This window comes from Rhipicephalus sanguineus, chromosome 9, assembly GCF_013339695.2.
Source record: "Rhipicephalus sanguineus isolate Rsan-2018 chromosome 9, BIME_Rsan_1.4, whole genome shotgun sequence".
Classification (NCBI taxonomy): domain Eukaryota; kingdom Metazoa; phylum Arthropoda; class Arachnida; order Ixodida; family Ixodidae; genus Rhipicephalus; species Rhipicephalus sanguineus.
Genome location: NC_051184.2, coordinates 3,887,003 through 3,909,444, shown reverse-complemented (window position 1 = coordinate 3,909,444; position 22,442 = coordinate 3,887,003). Strand labels below are relative to the sequence as shown.

The 22,442-nt window shown below is 41.9% G+C and overlaps 1 protein-coding gene across 4 annotated transcripts in view; it reads left to right on the top strand.

The window, feature by feature from the left end:
* LOC119404471 (uncharacterized) overlaps nt 1-22,442 on the top strand; it is an 87,857-nt gene that overhangs the window by 18,551 nt on the left and 46,864 nt on the right. The window contains exon 3 of one of the 4 annotated variants that reach the window (XM_037670974.2): nt 9,450-9,568. The exons of the other annotated variants lie outside the window; for them this stretch is intronic. Coding sequence (XP_037526902.1) covers nt 9,450-9,568 — 119 coding nt within the window. The remainder of the gene's footprint in view (nt 1-9,449; nt 9,569-22,442) is intronic. 4 annotated transcript variants of the gene reach the window in all.

Genomic DNA, 22,442 nt, shown 5'->3' with positions numbered 1-22,442 from the left:
GCATGATAAGAAAAATCTGCAACACAAAGTGGGGGCGTGATACAAGATACGGCTCAGTGCATTCCGTTCCGTCGTTAGTCGTTTTGCTCTTGTCACCTTGCTGGCGCGCTGCCAAAGTTCAGCGTACAGGCGCCTTTGTGTATATTTAAACGTGACTCAGAGGCTAGCTATGTCATAGATCATTTGAACGCTTTGTTACGTCTTTTTTTTTTTTTAATGTTGCTGTCGTACGCGTGTCATTGCTGCCAACGGAGCTGCTCGCCAATCCTGTGACGCTCTTTCACCTCCAGCTCCTCCGTATCGTGTGTCAAGATGTGACGCGTATGAAGTCTAATTTTAATTGCGAGAAGCGTGTGACACATCCCTTTCCTCTATCATTTTTATAACAGTATGCTTTTTCTTTTAAGGGCCTCTAAACCACTCCGAATTCATAGACGATAGAGCGCGTTCTTTCTCGCCTTCACTCTACCCTTCCTACAGGCGCTGTCTATATCCTCCTCGCCACTTATTTCTTCATAAAACACATGCAAAATATCAGCACTCAGCGTACGTTGAGCCTATCAGTATTTCGCGCTTTTCGCCGACACTTTGTTATCTCAGCTTGCGTAGTAGAAAACGCACAAAACGAAGTGAAATCAGTTGCTCACTCACGATATAGTCATGCGAGACAAGGCAGGACGGGCGTGCGACTGCATTGCAGAGCACGGTCGGAGACAGTTCGCAATTGATATCCCTCGTATATGGACCAATCGAAAGCTTGTTGTCTCTTGACATCATTTGAACACACTGCCTGCATCACGAATTGCGCCTAATGGCGCTCGTTCTTTGCATATCTTCAGAGGTTGTTTGGGGGCAGTGCCTTCCCCAATAAAATGGCCCGAGGATTGATTTACCGGGCTCAGGACAGCATCGATTCGGGCTTCTCGAAGGAGCGGGCGCACACTTTTGAAGAGCTCACGCAAATACACCGTTTGAACCGCCGCACTTACCCTGCTCCTTTCCCGTTTTCACTTCCGAGAGGCCACGGGACTCTTTCACACGTGAAGGGGGCCGGAAGTTCCACTACTATAGCGCTCTTTAGGATATGCAAACACGCCATTAAGATGCCATTCGGGCTAGTGTTAACTGTCACCTATATGGTTGGATTAAGGAAAGGAGAATACTTTTAAGGGCTCGTTTTTCTTTGTTAGACACAATATTAATGAGAACTAACAGACAGCAATGCCAAGTAAGGTATTGCTGTCTGTTAGTTCTCATTAATACCTATATGGTTGGGTGAATTATCACTCAGCTAGTGTTGGTAATGATGGCCAGTTCCAGCCGCCGTATCTTGGTTAACAATATAATGAAAATCGAAGTAATGCTCAATCACGTACTATCTCGCGAGTTGCCCAAATTGTCTGTTGGATTCATTTGGTTGTGTGTAAGAAAGAAACGAGGCCCTCGGAAAAAACATTCCCCTTCTTTCGACTTTCCAGCCGTCTGTTCCTGCTTCACTTTTTTCTTTTTTTCTTTTTCAAATGTCCTCGCAAGCTTCCTCTGCAACTGCTCCGAATCGTAGCTTACCGTTCTTTCTTTGCATTTTGTTCAAAGCTGATTTTTCCAGCTAACAAAAACAGTGCTGTAGGGACGGCGCGTCATTGAACTAAAAACTGCCCGCGCCGACCTGCGCAGCAGCCACTTTTAGGTTCGTTCTTTATCTAAATATAGCTCGCCACATGCGACGCCGTGCGCTTATGTTTTTTATCAGTTTTAAAGCCTTGACCGAACGACTCATTTTATACGCACTCACCACTCGCTATACACAGAAGCCGCAATTCCTAATCTGATCAAGTATAAATAGTCAGTAGCACTGCACAACCAAGCAATGCATATACGGGAAGAAATGGTCGAGTTTAAAGAGACAGGGGGAAAAGGATTTTTCTCGAATTAGTAAAATTACTCTTTCACAATATCAAAATCACCGCTTTAGCTGCGAGAAGACGCTTGTTAAGCGAGAAAACACGCAAATAGAAGATGCGGGTGGCGACGCCACCTTGAAATTCCTGCAATAATCGTCATGACGTCATAGATTTTGAAGTCGTCCACAGGGCCTACGTAGTTCCTAATCGGCAAAAGTGAGGTAGATTGTCCTCTCAGGGGGCCAAAGATTTAACAAAGTTTCAAGTAATTGCATTGAGCCAATCTTGCCAAAATACGGAAAGTACACCTTGAAATCCATGACGTCACGAGCGAAGATTTCGGCGCGAAATTTAAAAATAAAACATTGACCTTGATTTTCTCATTTGTTAATGAGGCTATATGATGGTCAAATTAGCCTCGTTAGAGCTTTCAAAGTAGAACTTGTGAATCTTAGCCGATTCATTCATCTTTTCACTGTTGTGTCAATTTAACATCCCGAAATGGCGTAGTTGGAGAGTACGGGATATTGAGAGAGTCTTTTTGAAGTAGCACTAAAAATAAAAAGTTATTTCGTACAAGCAAATTGCGCTTTCACAATACCTACTAAAAGCACCACTCCTGTCGCGGGAAGGCGTTCGGGAAGCGACGAAACGCGCAAAAAGAAAACACAGATGGCAAGGCCGCCTTCAGGTTGCCGCACCGGCTCATCATGACGTCACAGATTCTGACGGGCATCTGCTAGGGCCTACATAACTGCCTACCGTTTAAAATGAAGAACGCTGGATTTTAAGGGAGCCAGCCACTTAACGGGTCCAGTTACGATAAGTATTATTCGCAAAAATGCGAAAAGGGGCTGAAATCCGTGACGTCACACTGACATTCAGGGGATGCGGGTTCGGGTGCGAAATTGAAAAACGAAACGTTGACCTTCCATCTTTTTCATCTAGTAATGAAGTTGTGTTCGCTAAAATTAAGGATAATACAGTTCTCGAAGAAGACTGAAGAAAACTGAAGGGAAACTGACATTGTGTTTCCCTTCAGTGTCATTGAACGCTTGCTGCAGTGAACATTTGCCTCGTAGGCCCGGCTCGGTCTGGTGAAGAATGCAGTGGTATACGGACAGCGCACGACATATGCAGAACACACACGAAACACACCACGGCAGTCAACAAATTCATATGAAGCTTAGAAACAGAAAGTTGAGCTAGTTGGTAAGGATTCGTCATCAAAGAGGTTAAAGTGCGCAAACATGGACAATAGAGAAGAGAACAAGACGACACAAACACGTACTGTGAACTGAAAGGCACAAGAACGAAGAAACCCGCCCGATGGTTCAGGCCTGGCATACCGATAGTATAGTTGAAACGCATGTGTGAGTCAGCTTTCGATAAACTTACGTAGAGAGCAAATCAAATTCCTGAACAGTTATCTCTCGAAAATTGGCACGGGCGCTACCACACCTGTGCGTGCGCGGATAAGCTTTTGCGTAGTCTTTCTTTTTCCGTCGCAGTGCGCCCTTTTAGTTGATAGTCAGTGTTCGTGTTGTATTGTTCTCTACTCTCGCGTCCGTGTTTACGCGTATTACCTTCTTTAATGATGAACTGAAATCCCTCAATGAGACCAGTGTCGTTTTAAGAAAGTTAGAAAGTGCTTTCTTTTCGCAGGATACAAAGGCAGTGTTTGTCGATAAGCAGAGAACATCTCTAAGCTCAAAAGATGACCAGTCTTTGACGAACGTTGATTTCATACATTTTTAAGTGGGGTTATGATCTTTCCTGTAATTACCTAGCGTGCACTGAACTCAGTCTACACGCGTGCGCACTTTTTGTGCTAAATACATGCCCCAAAAAACAGCAACAAGAGGCCACGCTGCCTACCTCGCACCTGTTCCAATCCCCTCTACCCTTAGCTCGCGCCCACGAGGTCTTCGCACGCGACCCCCAACCCATATTCTCCTCCTTTTTCTTTTTTTGAACACTGAAAGGAACAAAAGAAGAACAAAGCGTTAGCGCACATTTACGCCGCAACCGTACCGTTGAGCGTGGAAAAATAAGAACTAAAAAAAAATGGAAATTGAGGCCAGCCGAGTCGCACAAACACTTCGAACGAGGCCGCAGCTAGCACGGCACGACAGCGTCCGGCCGCCGCGACGAAGAAACCCCTCCGAGGCAAAGCCGGCGGCCTGTTCCGAAACGAGCGTTTCTTTTCTCACAGACTCCATCCGGGTAACTTGAGATCTGGAGACTTTTCGTCTGCTTGCTCCTTGAAAATCCCTGTACGTCTGGGTACTACCTAGGCAACTGTTTATCCCTAAGAAACCCAGCCACTCAGCTGCTTGTTGATAGCGCGTGTTAAGCGCGCGCGGATGGCGATCTGCGGCCGAGGTGTGTTTACTTTCCGTCCGTTCCAGTTGTTAGACCCATCGAACGCTTCGAGATTGCCCCTTGCTTTAGTTAAAGGGCCTCGCAATTTCTGAAGATGTCGATCTTGTAGACGACGAACTTTTTGCATGTGGGTACGCATTGAGGCGGAGTGCACGTGTTGCGTCCGGGACGCGTGTTCACAGTGAATGCGCTGCGGGCTCAGCTCCCCGAGTGACAATCCACGTATGCTGCCGAAGTGAGAGTCAAGTGCGCTCCGTGAGCGACACCCTGGACGTTACTTTAGCAACTGTTAATCGTTACGTCTGGGCGTAACGCTAGACACCGCCTTTACATCGCGTTTGAGCCCTATGGGTATTAAATTTATGAACAGCGATGGCCGCCTTCTTCAGCTTGAGTAAAAGACCCAATCATGATCAAGAAATTCGATGTGGATCAGGCCCGATTGTGATCGAAAGGGGTTGTGTGACACCGGTATTATGTTTTTCACCGCTTGTCTGAAAAGGCTGAGTGAGGAAATCGGTGTCATATTCTCAAAACGCTGCCTAATGCATCCAGCAAAGCTGCTGTTGTCGTGGCAGTGAAATCATGCCAGCTAGACATGTATTCAAATGTGCATGGTCATTCTTTTAGAACTGATCTGTTTCATTGGGCTGTAGTTTTCCTGCAAAGTATTCGATTTTAATGCAGCTTACGGTCAAAGATTCAGGAAGGATGAAAATTTACTGTCTCGTCCCATTTTTTTATGCGCAGTGCAAAAAAAAGAAAGAATAAATAAGAAATAAGGAAAAGTGCGAAAAAAAAAACTCTGAATGTCATGCGGCATGCCACACACGACTCGTAAAGGTTTGTAAAACTTATAAATCACTTGCCCTACCACAGGTGTTGAAATGACCACCCTGCATGATCACACACTTTTTAATGCATTTATTAGCATGCACAAATTTTAATGGACAAGTGGCATCGGTATTGCAAATTATTTGACACCATGATGCTGTCACCACATGCTCTAACTAGGACTGTTATATTTTTCATATTAGTGTAACGTAAAAGTTGCCCATGCAGACTTGCAGGGAGTACTGAAAAACCCAAACGACATTACAGACAAGCACAAGCAAGGTTTGGGGCTTTGCGTAGGCAGAGTTGCTTTGGGGAACGCAGCATATAAATATGCAAGAATTGGGCACACACCCAACAGCCAGTATCAAGCATGCTCTTTACCTTTCCAGTGAGTTCGTAAAAACTTGCTTCACAATAGGTAAGCAGATATAAACACATCACAAAATGGAGTAGAAGTTTTGTTTTATCTGTTAGCAGGATACTGCAGGCCTTGAGCCCAGAACAGCAGGGCAAATGAACAGATGTAATTATATACTTAAGTTCCTGTGTAGTAACGCCCTCATATTTCAAGTATCATGAATTACCAACTCACCCAATCGGCCATTCTGTTAGGTATAGTGGATGTGTGTGCATGTGTGTGTATAAATAAGTAATGAACATAGAAAAAAAATAGTTGGTTTAATAAACACATGAAGCACAAGGCTAACGAATACACAATAAGAATAAACAATGATCAATAAAAACATATCATTCACATGCACCAACATCATAAACAAATGTACGACATGGAACCATACAGGTTCTGAAATGCCCCTTGCCTCAGCGAGGAGGCCATAACTGCTTCAGGACGCCTTGCCATGTATTCTATAACGCTTCTTACCAAGGTTCCCTCACTGAGGCCTTCCTTGGTGCTCTCTTGAGTTGCGGTAGCACTAGGGCAACCTTCGTGCCTCCTTACCTCGCTCCTCGCACTAAAAGGGTGCTTCTCTGCAGTACTTTGTCAGTGACACTTTGTCCGATCTTTTTTTTTTTTCGATCGATTCCTTGTACTTCTGCACGAGCTCTGTAATTATATCCTTCCCATTGCCGATCAAAAATTGCTTGTCGGGCATGTTTTTTAATGTGCGGCTGAACAGCGGCCAAAATTTTTCATTAAGGTGGTGCAGCACGAAGAGGACAGGGTACACAGAGACGACGAAGATGGAATGCTTACTGCCAACTCATGCTTTGCACCTCAAAGGGTTAAAAATTCTTTAGCGAGACCCGTATTACACCTTTGAATGCGTACCACCCTGTGTTTGTGACATCATATACTACGTCCTACCTTCCCGTGCAGGCAGTCACAAACAAATGGTGATCCTCCTGCACACAAATCGTTATTGCAGTCACTGCTGTCGGGTTCCCAAAAGCTGTCGAAGCTCACTGCAGTGTCAAATGAAAAAGAACCACATGTCCTGCATGGTTTCCTACTTGTCATTCGGGCTGGCTATCACAGGAAAATATTAGCAACTGTCTTAAAACGGGCGAAATTCAGTGAAAACAGCTCTCAGTGGCACAAAATAAACTTCATACCAGTAAGCACACATAAAGTGAGAACAGCTAAAATGCAAGCATTTATGACAAGAGAAATCAACAAGAAAGGAGACATGGTGAGAAAAAAAATTTCCACACTCCATTAACATTGGTCCTTGCCTTATTAACTGAAACGTCATGCTTCCTTGTTTAGAGGGTACAGGTATATGTGGCTTTGTTGGTAGGTGGGCAGCTGCAATTTGAAAACAACTACATTTTTCCATTTGTGTGAATGTACAAAAAATGCTGAAAGTACACGGTAAACCATTCATGTGTGTCACTTTGTGAACCATTAAAGCAGCATATGCGGAATCGGCAACAGACAGGCAGGTACACTCTTGCGACAGAGCATCGCAAAAGCAAAGGTAAGGGATGAAGCAACACAATAGTCAAAGGTCACAGGTTCTCAGTCAGGAAACAAACCAAACAACATAAGTGACATTCCCATTTCTGTTGTTTTGATGTCAAGTACAAGAGCAACACATGAAAAAAAAAAAACTAATTTCAGTATAACAAAGGAGCAAGCATTTGCAGCTACAAATGTTGGTTGTGTGCATCTGCTCTAGTCTGCAAATGGCAGTTGTAGGTAAAAGAAAGTGCAGTAGCAATTGAAGGGGTGCATTCGTGGAATGGTGAAAGTTAGAGTGCTGGGCTGAACTGAACCAAATGAAGTATCCCATGCCTATAGAAGTGTGTCACCCATCTAGAAGTTAAATGTACCATCTAATCTAATGATGGTGCATTCAACTTCACATTTTGCATTAAGCCAGTTATAAAGTCTCATGACCAAAGGAAAACTTGTCCTAAAAAGGTGCACCTTTACCAACCACCAACTGTAGAAACAAAGTTGCAGGTGCATTCACACCACTGATACACCCGTGCGACATGAATGAAAGCAGTCATGCTGCTTCTCAAAACATTTCGCTTCTCTTTATCTACTCACCATGTAGAGTAGACGTATCCTTGTCATTGTATGTGCAAATATTGAACACTAGCAATCTGATGTAACCAGCAGTTGCAAATATTTCTTATTACCACCTGGCGTCTAAGGATCCTGCTCGGCTCTTTTTTTATAGAAGCATGGACACTTTCATTACTTTGAGTGCACGTGCCCTAGATTTTTAGCATCAACTATATTAAAATTCAATCACATGCGCGGGCAGAATAGCTATTGCAAGTAATACCGGTGACACGCAGGCAGTTTTGATTGCAGTCAAGGTTGACCCGGACCGGATTTCTTGATCACGATCATCAATCATTGCTGCTGCTCGGTCCAGACTAATCCGGATCGAGTTGACGCAGACATCAGTCAAATCGCGATCTGGGAGCCAGATATCGATGCGCAGATCGCAATTAAAAGTGACCGTGTAGGTACACCTGATCCGGATCGAGCCCAATCCCGATCGGTCGTGATCGCGATCAATTGCCCGCGTGACACCGGTATAACGATCAGCGAAGTGCTTTCGTTCATGCCAATTTCCAAAAACGCACAATATTTTCAGCTACACTGATAATGGCAAAGAAAACGCATCTCGAGGCGTTCGACGGGATTAAATTGACAAGGACGGACGGTAAGTGACAGCGCGACTATGGTGGCTACCATAGCGCGACAGGGCTACGTGGGATCATACACACCCGACGAGCACCGACGCGCCGTCCGCCAGCAACGTCAACAACACTAGAGTTACTGTAAAGGTAGCATATACAGTAACTCCAGGTAACTCTAAACAACACAAACCTCGCGCGCCACAGCAAACAACGAGCAGCAAAGCTCTCCTAGGGATAAAAAGAGCATTGCACGTGTTCCTAGGTAGTACCCAGACATAGGGAGATCTTCAAGAAGCAAACGGGGAAAATATCCCCAGATCCAAGTTACCCGGATGGAGTCTGTGAGAAAAGAAACGCTCGTGGCGCTCGTTGTTCCGAACGGAAGCAGGACGCATCCCGTCGACGTCTCGGCCCCCCTGCAACGCGAGGCGGCAAATCACGCCACGAGCCGGCGAGCGACCTCAACGCTCGAATGAACGGCGGCGGCTGTGGAAAGGAGGCGCAAACAAAAGCGTCACGTCTTCCCTCCCTCTCTCATCCTTCTCATATTCCACCCGCGGCAGCGTCCCAAACAATCAGATTTCGATAAACTGTTGTTTGTTACCCCCGACGAGTGCCTGCGCAAAGGCCCGGCGAAGCGCGCGCCGGCGCGCGCCCGCGTCACTCAACAATCGTCAGTCGCGCGCATTTCTTTAGAGCGCCGTCGCCGCTTGTAGCTCGATGTGCGATCCGCGCGCGGTAGAGCTTTCCGTTGGTTACGCCATGGATACAGTCACTGTAACTTCTAATTTAGGCAGGTCGTGACCGAGGAATGTAGGTGTTTGAAGCTCGCTGGATGTTGCGATCGCCGCAACCTCTTGTCTTCGACGCTTCGTTGCCTGTGGCGGGTTGTGGCCAAAAAAACCTAATGAGTAATGCGAGTGAAGTGTGTACCGACGGCGTGAAATGATCCCCGGTGACCAAGAAACGTGCGCACGCTGAAAGCTCCCAATATGTTTCAAGTGATGTGACTCCTGTCGTCATCGTCAACGCTTGATGGTGTATCTAGACAGGTGGTCGTGGCCGTGAAATGTGTATACTTGTTGGAAGCGTGCCGGACTGCAGTTGAGACTGATGTGTCTTCCGTTGTCGTCGTGGTGGTGGACGACGTGACGTTAATGACCCAAAATGTCTCGGCGTTCTCGCGTTGCGTCAACGCCGCTGCAGGTTCCCAGCACGTCGTGGGCCGCGAAGCGCGTCAGGCGACTCCTGGCGGTGCAGAGCGCCTTCGGAGCACGCTTCGGAGCGACAAAGGCACCCTCTGCACCAACATTCTCAGACGCACAGTAAGTACTGAAAGTATTTTCTGTTGACGCGGCAAATTTTTGAGGCCTCTGCATAATACAAAATGCCGGTCGTAACTGCGTTAAGGCTCGTTTACACCTGCGACTAGAACCGGTCGCGCAACCAAGTTAGTCGCAAAGCGACTGGTCGCAAATGACCAATTTTGTCGCAGCGTGACTGCTTCGGCTCAGTCGCTCGCTTCTCGATTTTTCACTGGCGCGACCGCACTTGCAAATCTCTGAACCAATCACATGCACATAAACAGGACGTCAGCTTATATTGCGGGGCAGTGACAGCAAATATGGTAGGACTGGAAAAAATAATCAAAAAGAATAAATGCCCCAACCTGGCAAGGAGGAGGAGGAGGAGAAGAAAAACGGAAAGACAGGGAGGTTAGCCAGTTCTCAGACCGGCTGGCTACCCTGTGCTGGGGAAAGGGGAAGGGGGAGTGAAAGATGATAGAAAAGAGATGTTACAAAAAGAAAAAAAAAATCACAGCATATCCACGGGGTGAATGATGATGAGTGGGGCGAAGCTACGGAGGGAATCATCTGTAAACCGTGAAACTCTTCCGTGAAATGCGCCCAGTACATAATATAAAGAGTGTGAAACATCGTGTATATATTAAACATCAAACTTTTATTGTACTGTTGGTTTACGTGGTCCCTTCATTATCACTTGTGATCGGTGAAATGCAAGGAAGAAGAATTCCGCTCCCGAGCGAAAGAGCGCCAAGAGCGACCGCATTCCCCGCTCGCCCTGTGCGAATTAAAGGCAAGGCTAGAGGGAAGACAGGACGCGCGTTCCACGACGCGAGGTCGGTAGCATGCCCAACGAAAGCCAACGGAACGCGATCGTGCAAGTGCTCCGGCTTCGCATCGCCTCATGGTTCCATTTAGCGTCCCAAAACCAAACATATTGCTCAAGGTGTGCCTTGCGTTTTTCGTAGAAATAATTTCTTTATCATGTACATTAAGACGAAAAGTTGAAAGCTCACTAGAGTGTATCGCCCGCAAAGTATGTCTTTTAGTGTGATTTAACTCTCGTACGGCAGGGTCCTCGCGCCGTTGCCGGTCCACCTCTCCCGTTGACGATCGGGCGAGGTGGCTACATACAACTACTACTACTACACTTTAAGAAAAACATCTGGCGTTCTTTCGTTCTGCTTTTACAAAACATCTGGCGTCTTTCGTTGGTTTATTTCATCAATCGACGGCGTTTTGAACAAAATTTTTATTGTTTAATCACGCACAGGAGAAATCTCACCAGGCACTACCTTGGAGGTAAACAATGGCTGCTAATGGCAATGAGAGACAGAAGAAGTCGGCTTTTAGCTAACACTTACACTTCTACTTCTACTAACGTTTCCTACTGGAACATGCCAATGGCTGCTAATGGGGAATGAGAGACAGAAGAATTCGGCTTTTAGTTAACGCGCACGCTGCGAATTTTTTATTGTTCAACAAACGCACAGGAGAAATCTCCCACCGGCACCACCTTGGAGGTCAAAGCGTAAGACTTGTTACTCACTACTACGACCACGACTACGAGGGACGAACGGGTGCCGCCTTAAGGAGCTTCGCCCCTAAAAAAAGACAATAGTACGATAAACGACGCTGCTTAAAGTCTGTCTATGAGATAGGTCAACCTGGCAATGCTGCATATATGCTAGCAGACGTGAATTCTGTGTCGCACGCAGGTGAACATCGGTCGGTTTTTGATCGCCAGTCGCAAATGGTCGCGCTTCCGGTGCTGGTCGCAGGTGTGAATGAGCCTTTAGTCAGGCTTCGATCGGCCTCCAGAATAAAAGAAATTTACTTTTTAGATTGCGCAATTGTTGATAGCCAAGTGTTAAGATCACTTGCCTTGTATTACTTTATAACCACGAGTGATGGTCATGAGTTATCTTGTAAGAGCGTGCGCATTTGAGAATATTTTAACGTGTTTTGTCAACAAAATTTTCAGTTAAAAGTCAGCGCTCGTGCTGTGGGCCAACGTTTATAGAACGTTGCTGTGGGCAGTCTAACTCAGCCAAGTCCTCTTTGCTTTTTTTTTTTTGCGCTGTTTGATTATAGTCGCCATGAAGGTGCTGCAAGCGGGTCTCGTAATCGGTGTAAAGATCCGCATAAAAATTATTCCCAGAATGTACTGTGGCGTTAACGGAGTGTTTCAGTAAAGCGCTACCATCTTACCGTTACCGGCTGCCACGACTACGCATGCGCGGTTCACCAGCTGCGTTAGAAAGTCTCCTTCGGTTGGGTCAACGGCACCGCGGCGTTGAAATCCATCGACGCCGTTGGACACAAGGTTTTGTTTGCAAAAGAAAAAAAAAATCGCCATGCTTGTCTTTCACTAGTGCCACTCGAGATTTGCTGTTTCCTGTCGTCGTTCAAGACCGCTGACAATGAACGAGGTGATATCCCATACAGGAATAGAGGCGGACGCTAAAACAAATGGTTCAACGTTTAAGAGAGACGTCACACCTGGAGACACCACGAGAACGAAAATGGTGACACTGATTGTGGAATTGTATGAAATATTGGCCAGTAGATACGTCGCCTAAGTGATAGCATCGTATGTACACCTTCTCCACGGCCTCCGAGGCCACGCGCCCGCCATCCGGGAGGCCATGCCTTCTCCCATATAGTTTCATAATAATGCACTATAGGGAAATCTGACGCTGGTGTCTATGGGAGCCGCAATGAATGGCGCCTCAGCCAGCACGGGAGTGATAAGTAGTACGAGGCTTTGCCTAAACTTCGTTCTTGTGGCTCCGTGTGGCCTGCGCAGCCGCTTTGTCGCAAGACAACGTTCAGCGAACGTTCAGATCTCCCACTTCACCACCTTGAACCTTTCAGGCGTGACCAATTAAAATCAGCTCGCGAGGTTCACAATGACCCGTTCTTTTATCCGAAACGAAAGCGAAAACAATATTAAACAAGGCCACAAGTGCGTTCGAAGCCGCAAGCACGAAGACTGTAGGCACATCCATCATTCCCATGGTGGCTGAACGATCGCAGCACCAGTGTTCCCTGAAGTAAATATTTTAGGAAACTATGCTTTCTTTGTTAACGTCCGGTGATGTCATAGAGCTAACACGCAGTTTCAATTTCGCACACTCCATCATATTGCGATTGCTGGCATATTAATTGGCAAACCCTTGTACATATCTTTGTTGTTGTTTTTTCGCAATCGCTTAGATTGAACATGCTGTTGTAACTGTTGTTCACGCTTCAGGTTTTTGTAACTGTCGGACATGCTTAGATAAAACATTTTGTGTGTGATACCATCTGCTATGCTCTCCATGTGAGACTGACAGTATTGCAAATAAATAAATAAATAAATAAATAAATAAATAAATAAATAAATAAATAAATAAATAAATAAATAAATAAATAAATAAATAAATAAATAAATAAATAAATAATTTTCGATTCAATAAACGTCACGAGCCAATAGATGTCCGATGTTCGAATTTACACTCTACTCAGCTTTCAGTTGCGTTTCTTTCTTTTTTAATTAATTGAGTAAATATGGTGTTTTCCCCCATCGTTTCAAATGCCGATTGCTTAGTTGGTGGCCAATGACTTGACGGTTGTAAGCGCTACAGTACAGTAGCGTAAAGTGGTTTTAGTTCATATTTCGCAGGCTTTTTTTAAACGACGGGAAAAGATAAGCAGCATGCACGTTGCCAAAAGAAATTACATCGGTCGTTTGGGAATGCCCTACAACGTAACGAAAGGTACTTGGCCCTAAAGTGAATATTGAAAAGAAAAAGCATAAACGGCCTTAGTTACTTGACTAATTAAGCCCAACCGTGGCTTAGCCAGGGCCGAATTTTTCCAGTTGTGCATGTGTATATATACACGCACACATACAAACGCACGCGTGAACATACATAAAGTATGGTTGAACCCCCCCCCCCCCCCCGCCCCACCAGCCGAAAAAAATTGCTGGCTACGCTAGTGAAGCGCAATTAAATTACCCTGACGAGCGCCACATGACGGCAAACCATATGTCGCTGGTTTCAGTCGGGTGCGGTTAACGACATCTTTAAAATATTTTCTTCTATAGTTACGTGAAACACCGTTTATAATGTATATCGGGAAGAAAAAGATGTCGCAGGTCAGTGCTACGATGAAGCAGGTCAGTGCTATTTCCGTTTCCTGCACATAGATAACTCGCTTTCACTCAAACACGAGTTCAACATAATCTATTCGTTAAAGTGTCCGCGCCCTCTTTCGAGCAGTGGCCTAACCACTCACTAAACGAATTGCTCGGAAGAATACACGCTTATCTCCGTTCTTGTTAACCTTGCTGCCGCATGGCCTCTTTCAGCTCTGTGCCTTGTTTTCAAGCCCAACAAGGCGAAGCTTTGACTGCTTGGTTGTTTACAATTAAACTGCAAACACCGCAAAATACAAGGACGACGAAATACACGCAGCACTCCGTGTGTATTTTTGTCCCTCTTTTCTCTCTCCTTGTACTTGGCGCCACAGTTTAAACTGGTATTGAAGTAAGGTCTTCCCGAAGGCCTTCTATAACTCGAATGTGATGACGGCGATAGTTTTTTTTTTACGAATTTAACCGGCGTACTCACTAGAATATTTTCAAAATTTTCAATTTTGCATGTGTATATATACACGCACACATACAAACGCACGCACGAACATACATAAAGTATGGTTGACCCCCCCCCCCCCTCCGAAAAAAATTTCTGGCTACGCCCCTGGGAGCCGCGCGCAACTCTCAAAAACGACGACACATTGCAGACTACCGATAGCAGCGCCGCAGGTGGATTGACCCTGTTTGGGCTTCACTTTCTGTACATTGGTGCTGCGGCCGTTCCGAGCACTCCCCTGTTCTAGTACACTCTAGCGGTTCTCACTATTTTACCGGCATCACTGTTGCCAGAGCCAAGGTCGACAGCAACGTGCCACTTTACCAAAGACGTCGTGCGTGACGTTTCTGCTTATACCACGTGACTCAGAGCCGTTGAAGTGCAAATAGGCACTCCCTGTTCTCTTAGCATGTCTTTCAGGCTGCGGCCTGTCTGCAGCTGATATGTGAAGTTGCTGTTCGGGCGAGTTGGTGCTCGCTCCATAACTGCAGCGTGAATTCGCGCGACGCGTAAACGAAAAGAAAACACGACAAAGACTTTATTTGCAGCCTTTTATAATCATCATCACCAGTCTGACTGTGCCCACAGAAGGCCTCTCCCATGTTCCGCCAATCAACCCGTCCTGTACTTGCTGCCACGTTATAGCCGCAAACTTCCTAACCCCATCTGCCCACTTAACTTTCTGTCTCCCCCTCGCGCGCTCGCCTTCTCTCGGAATCCAGTCGGTTACTCCTAATGACCAATGGCTACCTTGCTTGCGCGCTACATGCCCTGCCCATTTAACTTAATATCTTCATGTAACCAATAACATGTGGTCTCGGTGCAGTTTCCAACTGTGGGGCCTTTTTCTGTACGACTTGCCCCGCATTTACAAGTGTTATTTGGAAATAATAAAACTGAACTTGAGCGAAAAGACATGAAAGCACTTTCCTTTCTCTTGGTGTGTGTCGTGTTCTCTTAGCTTTGTAGTGGCCGCGCTGATTCATGCTGCAGTTATGCCCGACATATCTTACATATATATGTGCACTCCCGCCCCCCTTCTATGAAGGAAATTCGAGAGTATACGACGGCTTTTCAGGAATTCCTCCGAAAATTACACGTCGCCATGGTTCGTCAACCAAACACTTTGAAGTAGAGGTCGAATACGTGGCTCGCGCATAACGTATATATTTTTTTCGCCATGAGTTGATTGACTTGTATGCGGAGAACGCGACAGCTAATAGGGGTGAACGAACGCCACTCAAAGTTGTCGCGTAGTCCTGCACGCAGCATCCTCGCCAGCGAGCTGTCACTCACGCATCGTGCCTTTTGCGTCATATGCGAGGAACGGAGTCACGCGCCGTGGAGAAGCACAATTCCTGAGCGAGTTTTTTTTTTCTTTTTTTTTTTAGTGGTTTGGCCGTGCTTCCTATCCTGTGAATGAAAAGCTCACCGAAAGGAACTCCAATGTTCGGACAGGATTTCCTGTCATTTCGGGAAGGGACATGGGTTCACAATATCAGCGCCCGATGCGAGGCCTCATCAGCGCCTGCGCACCAAAAGAGATCACAGCGATTCAGCGTGGGTTTCCTCGTATCTTGTTCTACAGCTACGTGGCGCGAATCCAAATCGTTCGTTCAAATCTGCGCTATAGTGGTCGGAACTGTAAGCAGCAAAATTTTCATTTTTATCTTACGTTTTAGCGCAAGGAAACGCGAGGACGCAAAGGAAGACATGAGGACACAGCGCTTTACTAACAACCGATGTTTAGTTTATAGCACGTGGTAACAGCGTGAATACCAAAGTACAAGAAGAAAGGGAAGGGTGTCAAAATCACCGTTGCACCACATATCGCTTTACGGCAACAGCGACACCGCTAACCCGACAATCATTTCGCGTTGCCTCAGTTCATTGTTGACTGGATAGGAAGGCATGATCGTCGTTGTTGCCTGAAGCAACTGAAGTGTTGCACGGCTCAGTACGTGGATGAAGGTCCAATTCTGGGCATGGAGGAAGGAAAAAGTTGGGAGGCAGCGTTGCGCAATAGGAAAGAAAGAAAGGAAGAAAGAAAAAGAAAGAAAGGAAGAAAGAAAGGAAGAAAGAAAGAAAACAAAGAAAGAGAAAGAAAGAAAGAGAGAAAGAAAGAAAGAAGAGAAAGAAAGAAAGAGAAAGTAAAAAGAAAGAAAGAAAGAAAGAGAAAGGAAGAGAAAGAAAGAAGGAAAGAAAGAAAGAGAAAGAAAGAAAGAGAGAAAGAAAGAAAGAGAAAGGAAGAGAAAGAAAGAAAGGAAAGAAAAGAAAGAAAAGAAAGGAAAGAGAAGAAAGAAAAAGAGAAAGAAGAGAAAGAAAGAGGAAAGAAAGAAAAGAAAGAAAGAAGAAGAAAGAAAGGAAAGAAAGAAAAGAGAGAAAGAAAGAAAAGAGAAAGGAAGGAAAGAAAGAAGGAAAGAAAGAAAGAGAAGAAAGAAGGAAGAAAAAGAAAGAGAAAGAAAGAGAGAAGAAAGAAGGAAAGGAAGAGAAGAAGAAGGAAAGAAAGAAAGAGAAAGAAAGAAGAGAAAGGAAGAGAAGAGAAGGAAGAAGAAAGAGGAAAAGAAAGAAAGAGAGAAAGAAAGAAAGAAGAAAGAGAAAGGAAGAGAAAGAAGAAGGAAGAAAGAAAGAGAAAGAAAGAGGAAAGAAGAAGAGAAAGAAAGAAAGAGAAAAGAAAGAGAAAGAAAGAAAGAAAGAGAAGAAGAAGAAAGAAAGAAGGAAAGAAAAAAGAGAAAAAAGAAAGAGAAAAGAAAGAAAGAAAGAGAAAGAAAGAAAGAGAAAGAAGAGAAGGAAAGAAGGAAAGAAAAGAAAGAGAAAGAAAGAAAGAGAGAAAGAAAGAAAGAGAAAGAAAGAAAGAAAGAGAAAGGAAGAGAAAGAAAGAAGGAAAGAAAGAAAGAGAAAGAAAGAAGAGAAAGAAAGAAAGAGAAAGAAAGAAGAGAAAGAAAGAAAGAGGAAGAAAGAAAGAGGAAGAGAAGAAAGAAAGAAAGAAAGAAAGAAAGAGAAAGGAAAAAGAAAGAAAGAAAGAGAGAAGAAAGAAAAGAGAAAGGAAGAGAAAGAAGAAGGAAGAAAGAAAGAGAAAGAAGAAGAGAAAGAAAGAAAGAAAGAGAAAGGAAGAGAAGAAAGAAGGAAAGAAAGAAAGAGAAAGAAGAAGAAAGAAAAGAAAGAGAAGAAAGAAGAAAGAAGAAAAGAGAAAGGAAGAGAAAGAAGAAGGAAAGAAAGAAGAAAGAGAAGAAAAAAGAAGAAAGAAAGAGAAGAAAGAAAGAAAGAGAAAGGAAGAGAAAGAAAGAAGGAAAGAAAAAGAAAGAGAAAGAGAAGGAAGAAAGAAAGAAAAGAAAGAAGAAAAGAAAGAAGAGAAAAAAAAAAAAGAAAGAAAGAGAAAGAAGAAAGAAAGAGAAAGAAAGAGAAAAAGAAAGAAAGAAAGAAAGAAAGAAAAGAAAAGAGAAAGAGAAAGAAAGAAAAAAGAGAAAGGAAAAAAGAAAGAAGGAAAGAAGAAAGAAAAGAAAGAGGAAGAAAGAAAGAGAGAAGAAGGAAGAAAAAAGAAGAGAAAAGAAGAAGAGAGAAAGAAAAAGAGAAAGGAAGAGAAGAGAAAGGAAAGAAAAAAGAAAGAAAGAAAAAAAGAAGAAGAAAGAAAAGAAGAAAGAGAAAGGAAAGAAAGAAAGAAGAAAGAGAAAGGAAGAAAAGAAAAGAAGAAAGAAAGAAGAGAAGAAGAAAGAGAAGAAAAGAAAGAGAGAAAAAAAAAAAGAAAGAAGAAAGAGAAAGAAGAAGAAAGGAAGAAGAGAAAGAAAGAAAGAGAAAAAGAAAAAAAGAAAGAAAGAGAAAGAAAGAAAGAAGAGAAGGAAGAGAAAAAGAAGGAAAGAAGAAAGAGAAAGAAGAAGAAGAAAGAAGAGAAAGAAGAAGGAAAGAAAGAAAGAAGAAAAGAAGAAAAAGAAAGAGAAAGAAAGAAGAAAGAAAGAAAGAGAAAAAGAAGGAAAGAAAGAGAAGAAGAAAGAGAGAAAAAAGAAAGAGAAAAGAAAGAAAGGAAAGTAAAAGAAAGAAGGAAGAGAAAGAAAGAAGGAAAGAAAGAGAAAGAAAGAAAAGAGAGAAAAGAAGAAAGAGAAAGAAGAAAGAGAAAGAAAAGAAGGAAAGAAAGAAAAGAGAAAGAAAGAAGAAAGAAAGAAAAGAGAAAGAAGAAAGAAGAAGAAAGAAGAGAAGTAAAGGAAAAAAGAAGGAAAGAAGGAAAGAAAGAAAAGAAAGAAAAGAAAGAGAAGAAAGAAGGAAAGAAAGAAAGAGAAGAAAGAAAGAGAGAAGAAGAAGAGAAAGAAGAAAGAGAGTAAAAAAAGAAAGAAAGAGAAGGAAGAGAAAGAAAGAAGGAAAAGAAAGAGAAAGAAAGAAAGAGAAAGAGAAAGAAAGAAGAAAGAAAGAGAAAGAAAGAAGGAAGAAGAAAGAAAAGAAAGAAGAAAGAAAGAAAGAGAAAGAAAGAAAGAGAAGAAAGAGAGAAAGAAGAAAGAGAAAGTAAAAGGAAGAAAGAAGAAAGAAAGAAGAGAAAGAAAGAAGGAAGAAGAAGAAGAAAGAAAGAAGAGGAAGAAAGAAAGAGAAAGAAAAGAGAAAGAAAAAAAGAGAAAGAAGAAGAAGAGAAAGTAAAAAAGAAAGAAAGAAGAGAAAGGAAGAGAAAGAAGAGGAAAGAAGAAGAGAAGAAAGAAGAGAGAAAGAAAGAGAAAAAGAAAGAAAGAAGAAAGAGAAGAAAGGAAGAAGAAGGAAGAAAAGGAAAGAGAAGAAAGAAGAAAGAAAGAAAGAGAAAGAAAGAAAGGAAAGGAAAGAAAGAGAAAGAAAGAAAGAGAGAAAGAAAAAAAGAGAAGAAAGAAAGAAAAGAGAAAGTAAAAGAAAGAAAGAAAAGAAAGAGAAGGAAGAGAAAGAAGAAGAGGAAAAAAGAAAGAGAAAGAAAGAAAGGAGAGAAAGAAAAGAAGAAAGGAAAGAAGAAGAGAAGAAAGAAAGAGAAGAAGAAGGAGAAGAAAGAGAGAAAGAAAGAAAGAGAAAGAAGAAAGAGAAGGAAGAGAAGAAAGAAGGGAAAAGAAAAAGAGAAAGAAAGAAGGAAAAAAGAAGAGAAAGAAAGAGAGAAAGAAAGAGAAAGGAAAGAAAGAAAGAAGAGAAAGTAAAGAAGAAAAAGAGAAAGGAAGGAAAGAAAGAAGGAAAAGAAGAGAAGAAAAGAAAGAAAAGAGAGAGAAAGAAAAGAGAAAGAAAAGAAAGAGAAAGAAAAAGAGAAAGAAAGAAAGAAAGAGAGAAAAGAAAAGAAAGAAGAGAGAGAAAGGAAAGAGAAAGAAAAAAGGAAGAAAAGAAAGAGAAAGAAGAAAGAGAGAAAGGAGAAAGAAAGAGAAGAGAAGAAAGAAGAAAAGAGAAAGAGAAAGAAAGAAAGAAGAAGAAAGAAGAGAAAGAGAGGGAAAGAAGAGAGAAGAAAGAAAGAAAGAAAGGAAAATAAAGAAGAGAAAGAAAGAAGGAAAGAGAAGAAAGAGAAGAGGAAGAAAAGAAAGAGAGGAAAAGAAAGAAAGAAAGAGAAAGAAAGAAAGAGAAGAAAGAAAGAAAGGAAAGGAAGAGAAAGAAAGAAGGAAAGAAAGAAAAGAAGAAGAGAGAGAGAGAGAAAGAAAGAAAGAGAAAGGAGAGAAAGAAAGAGGAAAGAAAGAGAAGAGAAGAAGAAGAAAGAAAGAGAGAAAGAAGAAAGGAAAGAGAAGAAAGAAAGAGAAGAAAGGAGAAAGAAGAAGGAAAGAAAGAAAGAAGAAGAAGAGAAAGAACAAAGAGAAGAAAAGAAAAGAAGAAGAAGGAAAGAAAGAAGAAAGAAGAGAAAGAAAGAAAGAGAAGAAAGAAAGAGAGAAAGGAAGAGAAAGAAAGAAGGAAAGAAGAAAAGAAAGAAAGAAGAAAGAAAGAAGAGAAAGAAAGAGAAGAAAGAAAGAGAAAAGAAGAAAGAGAAGGAGAGAAAGAAGAGGAAAGAAAGAAGAGGAAGAAAGAGAAGAAAAGAAAGAGAGAAAAAAAAGAGAAAGAAAGAAAGAGAAGAAAGAAAGAAAGAGAAAGAAGAGAAAGAAAGAAGGAAAGAAAGAGAGAAAGAAAGAAAGAAAAAGAGAAAGAAAGAAAGAGAGAGAAGAAAGAGAAAGGAAGAGAAAGAAAGAAGGAAAGAAAGAAAGAGAAAGAAAGAATGAAAGAAAGAAAGAGAAAGAAAGAAAGAAGAAGAAAGACAAAGAGAAAGAAAGAAAGAAAAGTAAGGAAAGAAAAAGGAAAGAAAGAAGAGAAAGAAGAAGAAAGAAAGAAAGAGAAGAAAGAAGAAGAAAGACAGAAAGAAGAAAGAGAGAGAAGAGAAAGAAAGAAAGAAAGAGAAAGTAAAAGAAAGAAAGAAAGAGAAAGGAAAAATAGAAGGAAGAAGAAGGAAGAAAGAAAGAAAGAAAGAAAGAAGAAGAGAAAGTAAAGAAAGAAAGAAGAAAGAGAAGGAAGAGAAAGAAGAAGGAAGAAAGAAGAGAGAAAGAAAGAGAGAAAGAAGAAAGAGAAAGGAAGAGAAAGAAGAAGGAAAAGAAAGAGAAAGAAGAAGGAAAGAAAGAAGAGAAAGAAAGAAAGAGAGAAGAAGAAAGAGAAGGAAGAGAAGAAAGAGAAGAGAAAGAAGAAAGAAAGAAAGAAGAGAAAGAAAGAAAGAAAGAGAAGAAGAGAAGAGAGAAGAAAAAGAAAGGAGAGAAGAAAAAAAAAGAAAAAAAAAGAAGAAAGAAAGAAGAAAGAAAGGAAAGAAGAAGGAAGAAGAAGAGAAAGAAAGAGAGAGAAAGAAAAAGAGAAAGGAAGAGAAAGAAAGAAGGAAAAAGAAAAGAAAGAAGAAGGAAAGAAAGAAAGAGAAAGAAAGAGAGAAAGAAAGAAAGAGAAAGGAAGAGAAAGAAAGAAGGAAAGAAAGAAAGAGAAAGAAAGAAAGAGAAAGGAAGAGAAAGAAGGAAGGAAAGAAAGAAAGAGAAAGAAAAGAAAGAGAAAGTAAAGAAAGAAAGAAAGAAGAGAAAGAAGAGAAGAAAGAAGGAAAAAAGAAAGAGAAAGAAGAAGGAAGAAGAAAGAAAAGAAAGAAAGAGAGAAAGAAAGAAAGAGAAAGAAGAAGGAAGAAAGAAAGAGAAAGAAAAAAGAAAGAAAGAGAAAGAAAGAAAGAGAGAAAGAAAGAAAGAGAAAGAAAGAAAGAAAAAGAAAGAAAGAGAAAGCAAGAAAGAGAAAGTAAAAGAGAGAAAGAAAGAAAGAGAAAGAATGAAAGAGAAAGAAAGAAGGAAAGAAAGAAAGAAGGAAAGAAAGAAAGAAAGAGAAAGAAAGAGAGAAAGAAAGAGAAAAGAGAAAGAAGGAAAGAAAGAGAAAGAGAGAAAGAAAGAGAAAGAAAGAAGGAAAGAAAGAAAGAGAAAGAAAAAATAGAAAGAAAGAAAGAAGGAAAGAAAGAAAGAGAGAAGAAAGAAAGAGAAAGAAAGAAGGAAAGAAAGAAGAGAAAGAAAAAAGAAGAGAAGAGAAAGAAAGAAAGAAGAAAGAGAAAGTAAAAGAAGAAAGAAAGAAAAACGAGAAAGAAAAAGAAGAAAGAAAGAAAGAGAAAGAAAGAAAGAAAGAGAAAGTAAAAGAAAGAAAGAAAAAAGAGAAAGGAAGAGAAAGAAAGAAGGAAAGAAGAAGAAGGAAGAAGAAAGAGAAAGACAAGAAAGAGAGAAAGAAGAAAGAGAGAATGAAAGAGAAAGAAAGAAGGAAAGAAAGAAAGAGAAAGAAAGAAAGAAAGAAAAAGAAAGAAAGAAAGAGAAAGAAAGAGAAAGTAAAAGAGAAAGGAAGAGAAAGAAAGAAAGAGAAAGAATGAAAGAGAAAGAAAGAAGGAAAGAAAGAAAGAGAAAGAAAGAAAGAGAAAGAAGGAAAGAAAGAAAGAGAAAGAAAGAAAGAAGAAAGGAAGAAAGAGAAAGAGAAAGAAAGAAAAGAAGGAAGAAAGAAAGAAGAGAAAAAAGAAGGAAAGAAGGAAAGACGAAAGAGACGAAAGAAAGAAAGAGAAAGCAGGAAAGAAAGAAGAGAGAAAGAAGACTGTAAGAAACGTCGAAGAGAGAAAGCGAGAGACAGCCGAGGGTAAGAAAAGAGAGAAGGAAAGAAAGAAAGAAAAGAGAAAGAAAGGAGAAAGAAAGGAAAAGACAAAGGAGTGAAGAACGAAAGGAGAACAGAAAGAAGAAAGAACAAACGTAGCATGTCAGCATGGAGGGGGGAAAAAACTAGAGAGGGAGGTCGTCATGTTGACATCTTTATTCCCGCCATAAACAAAT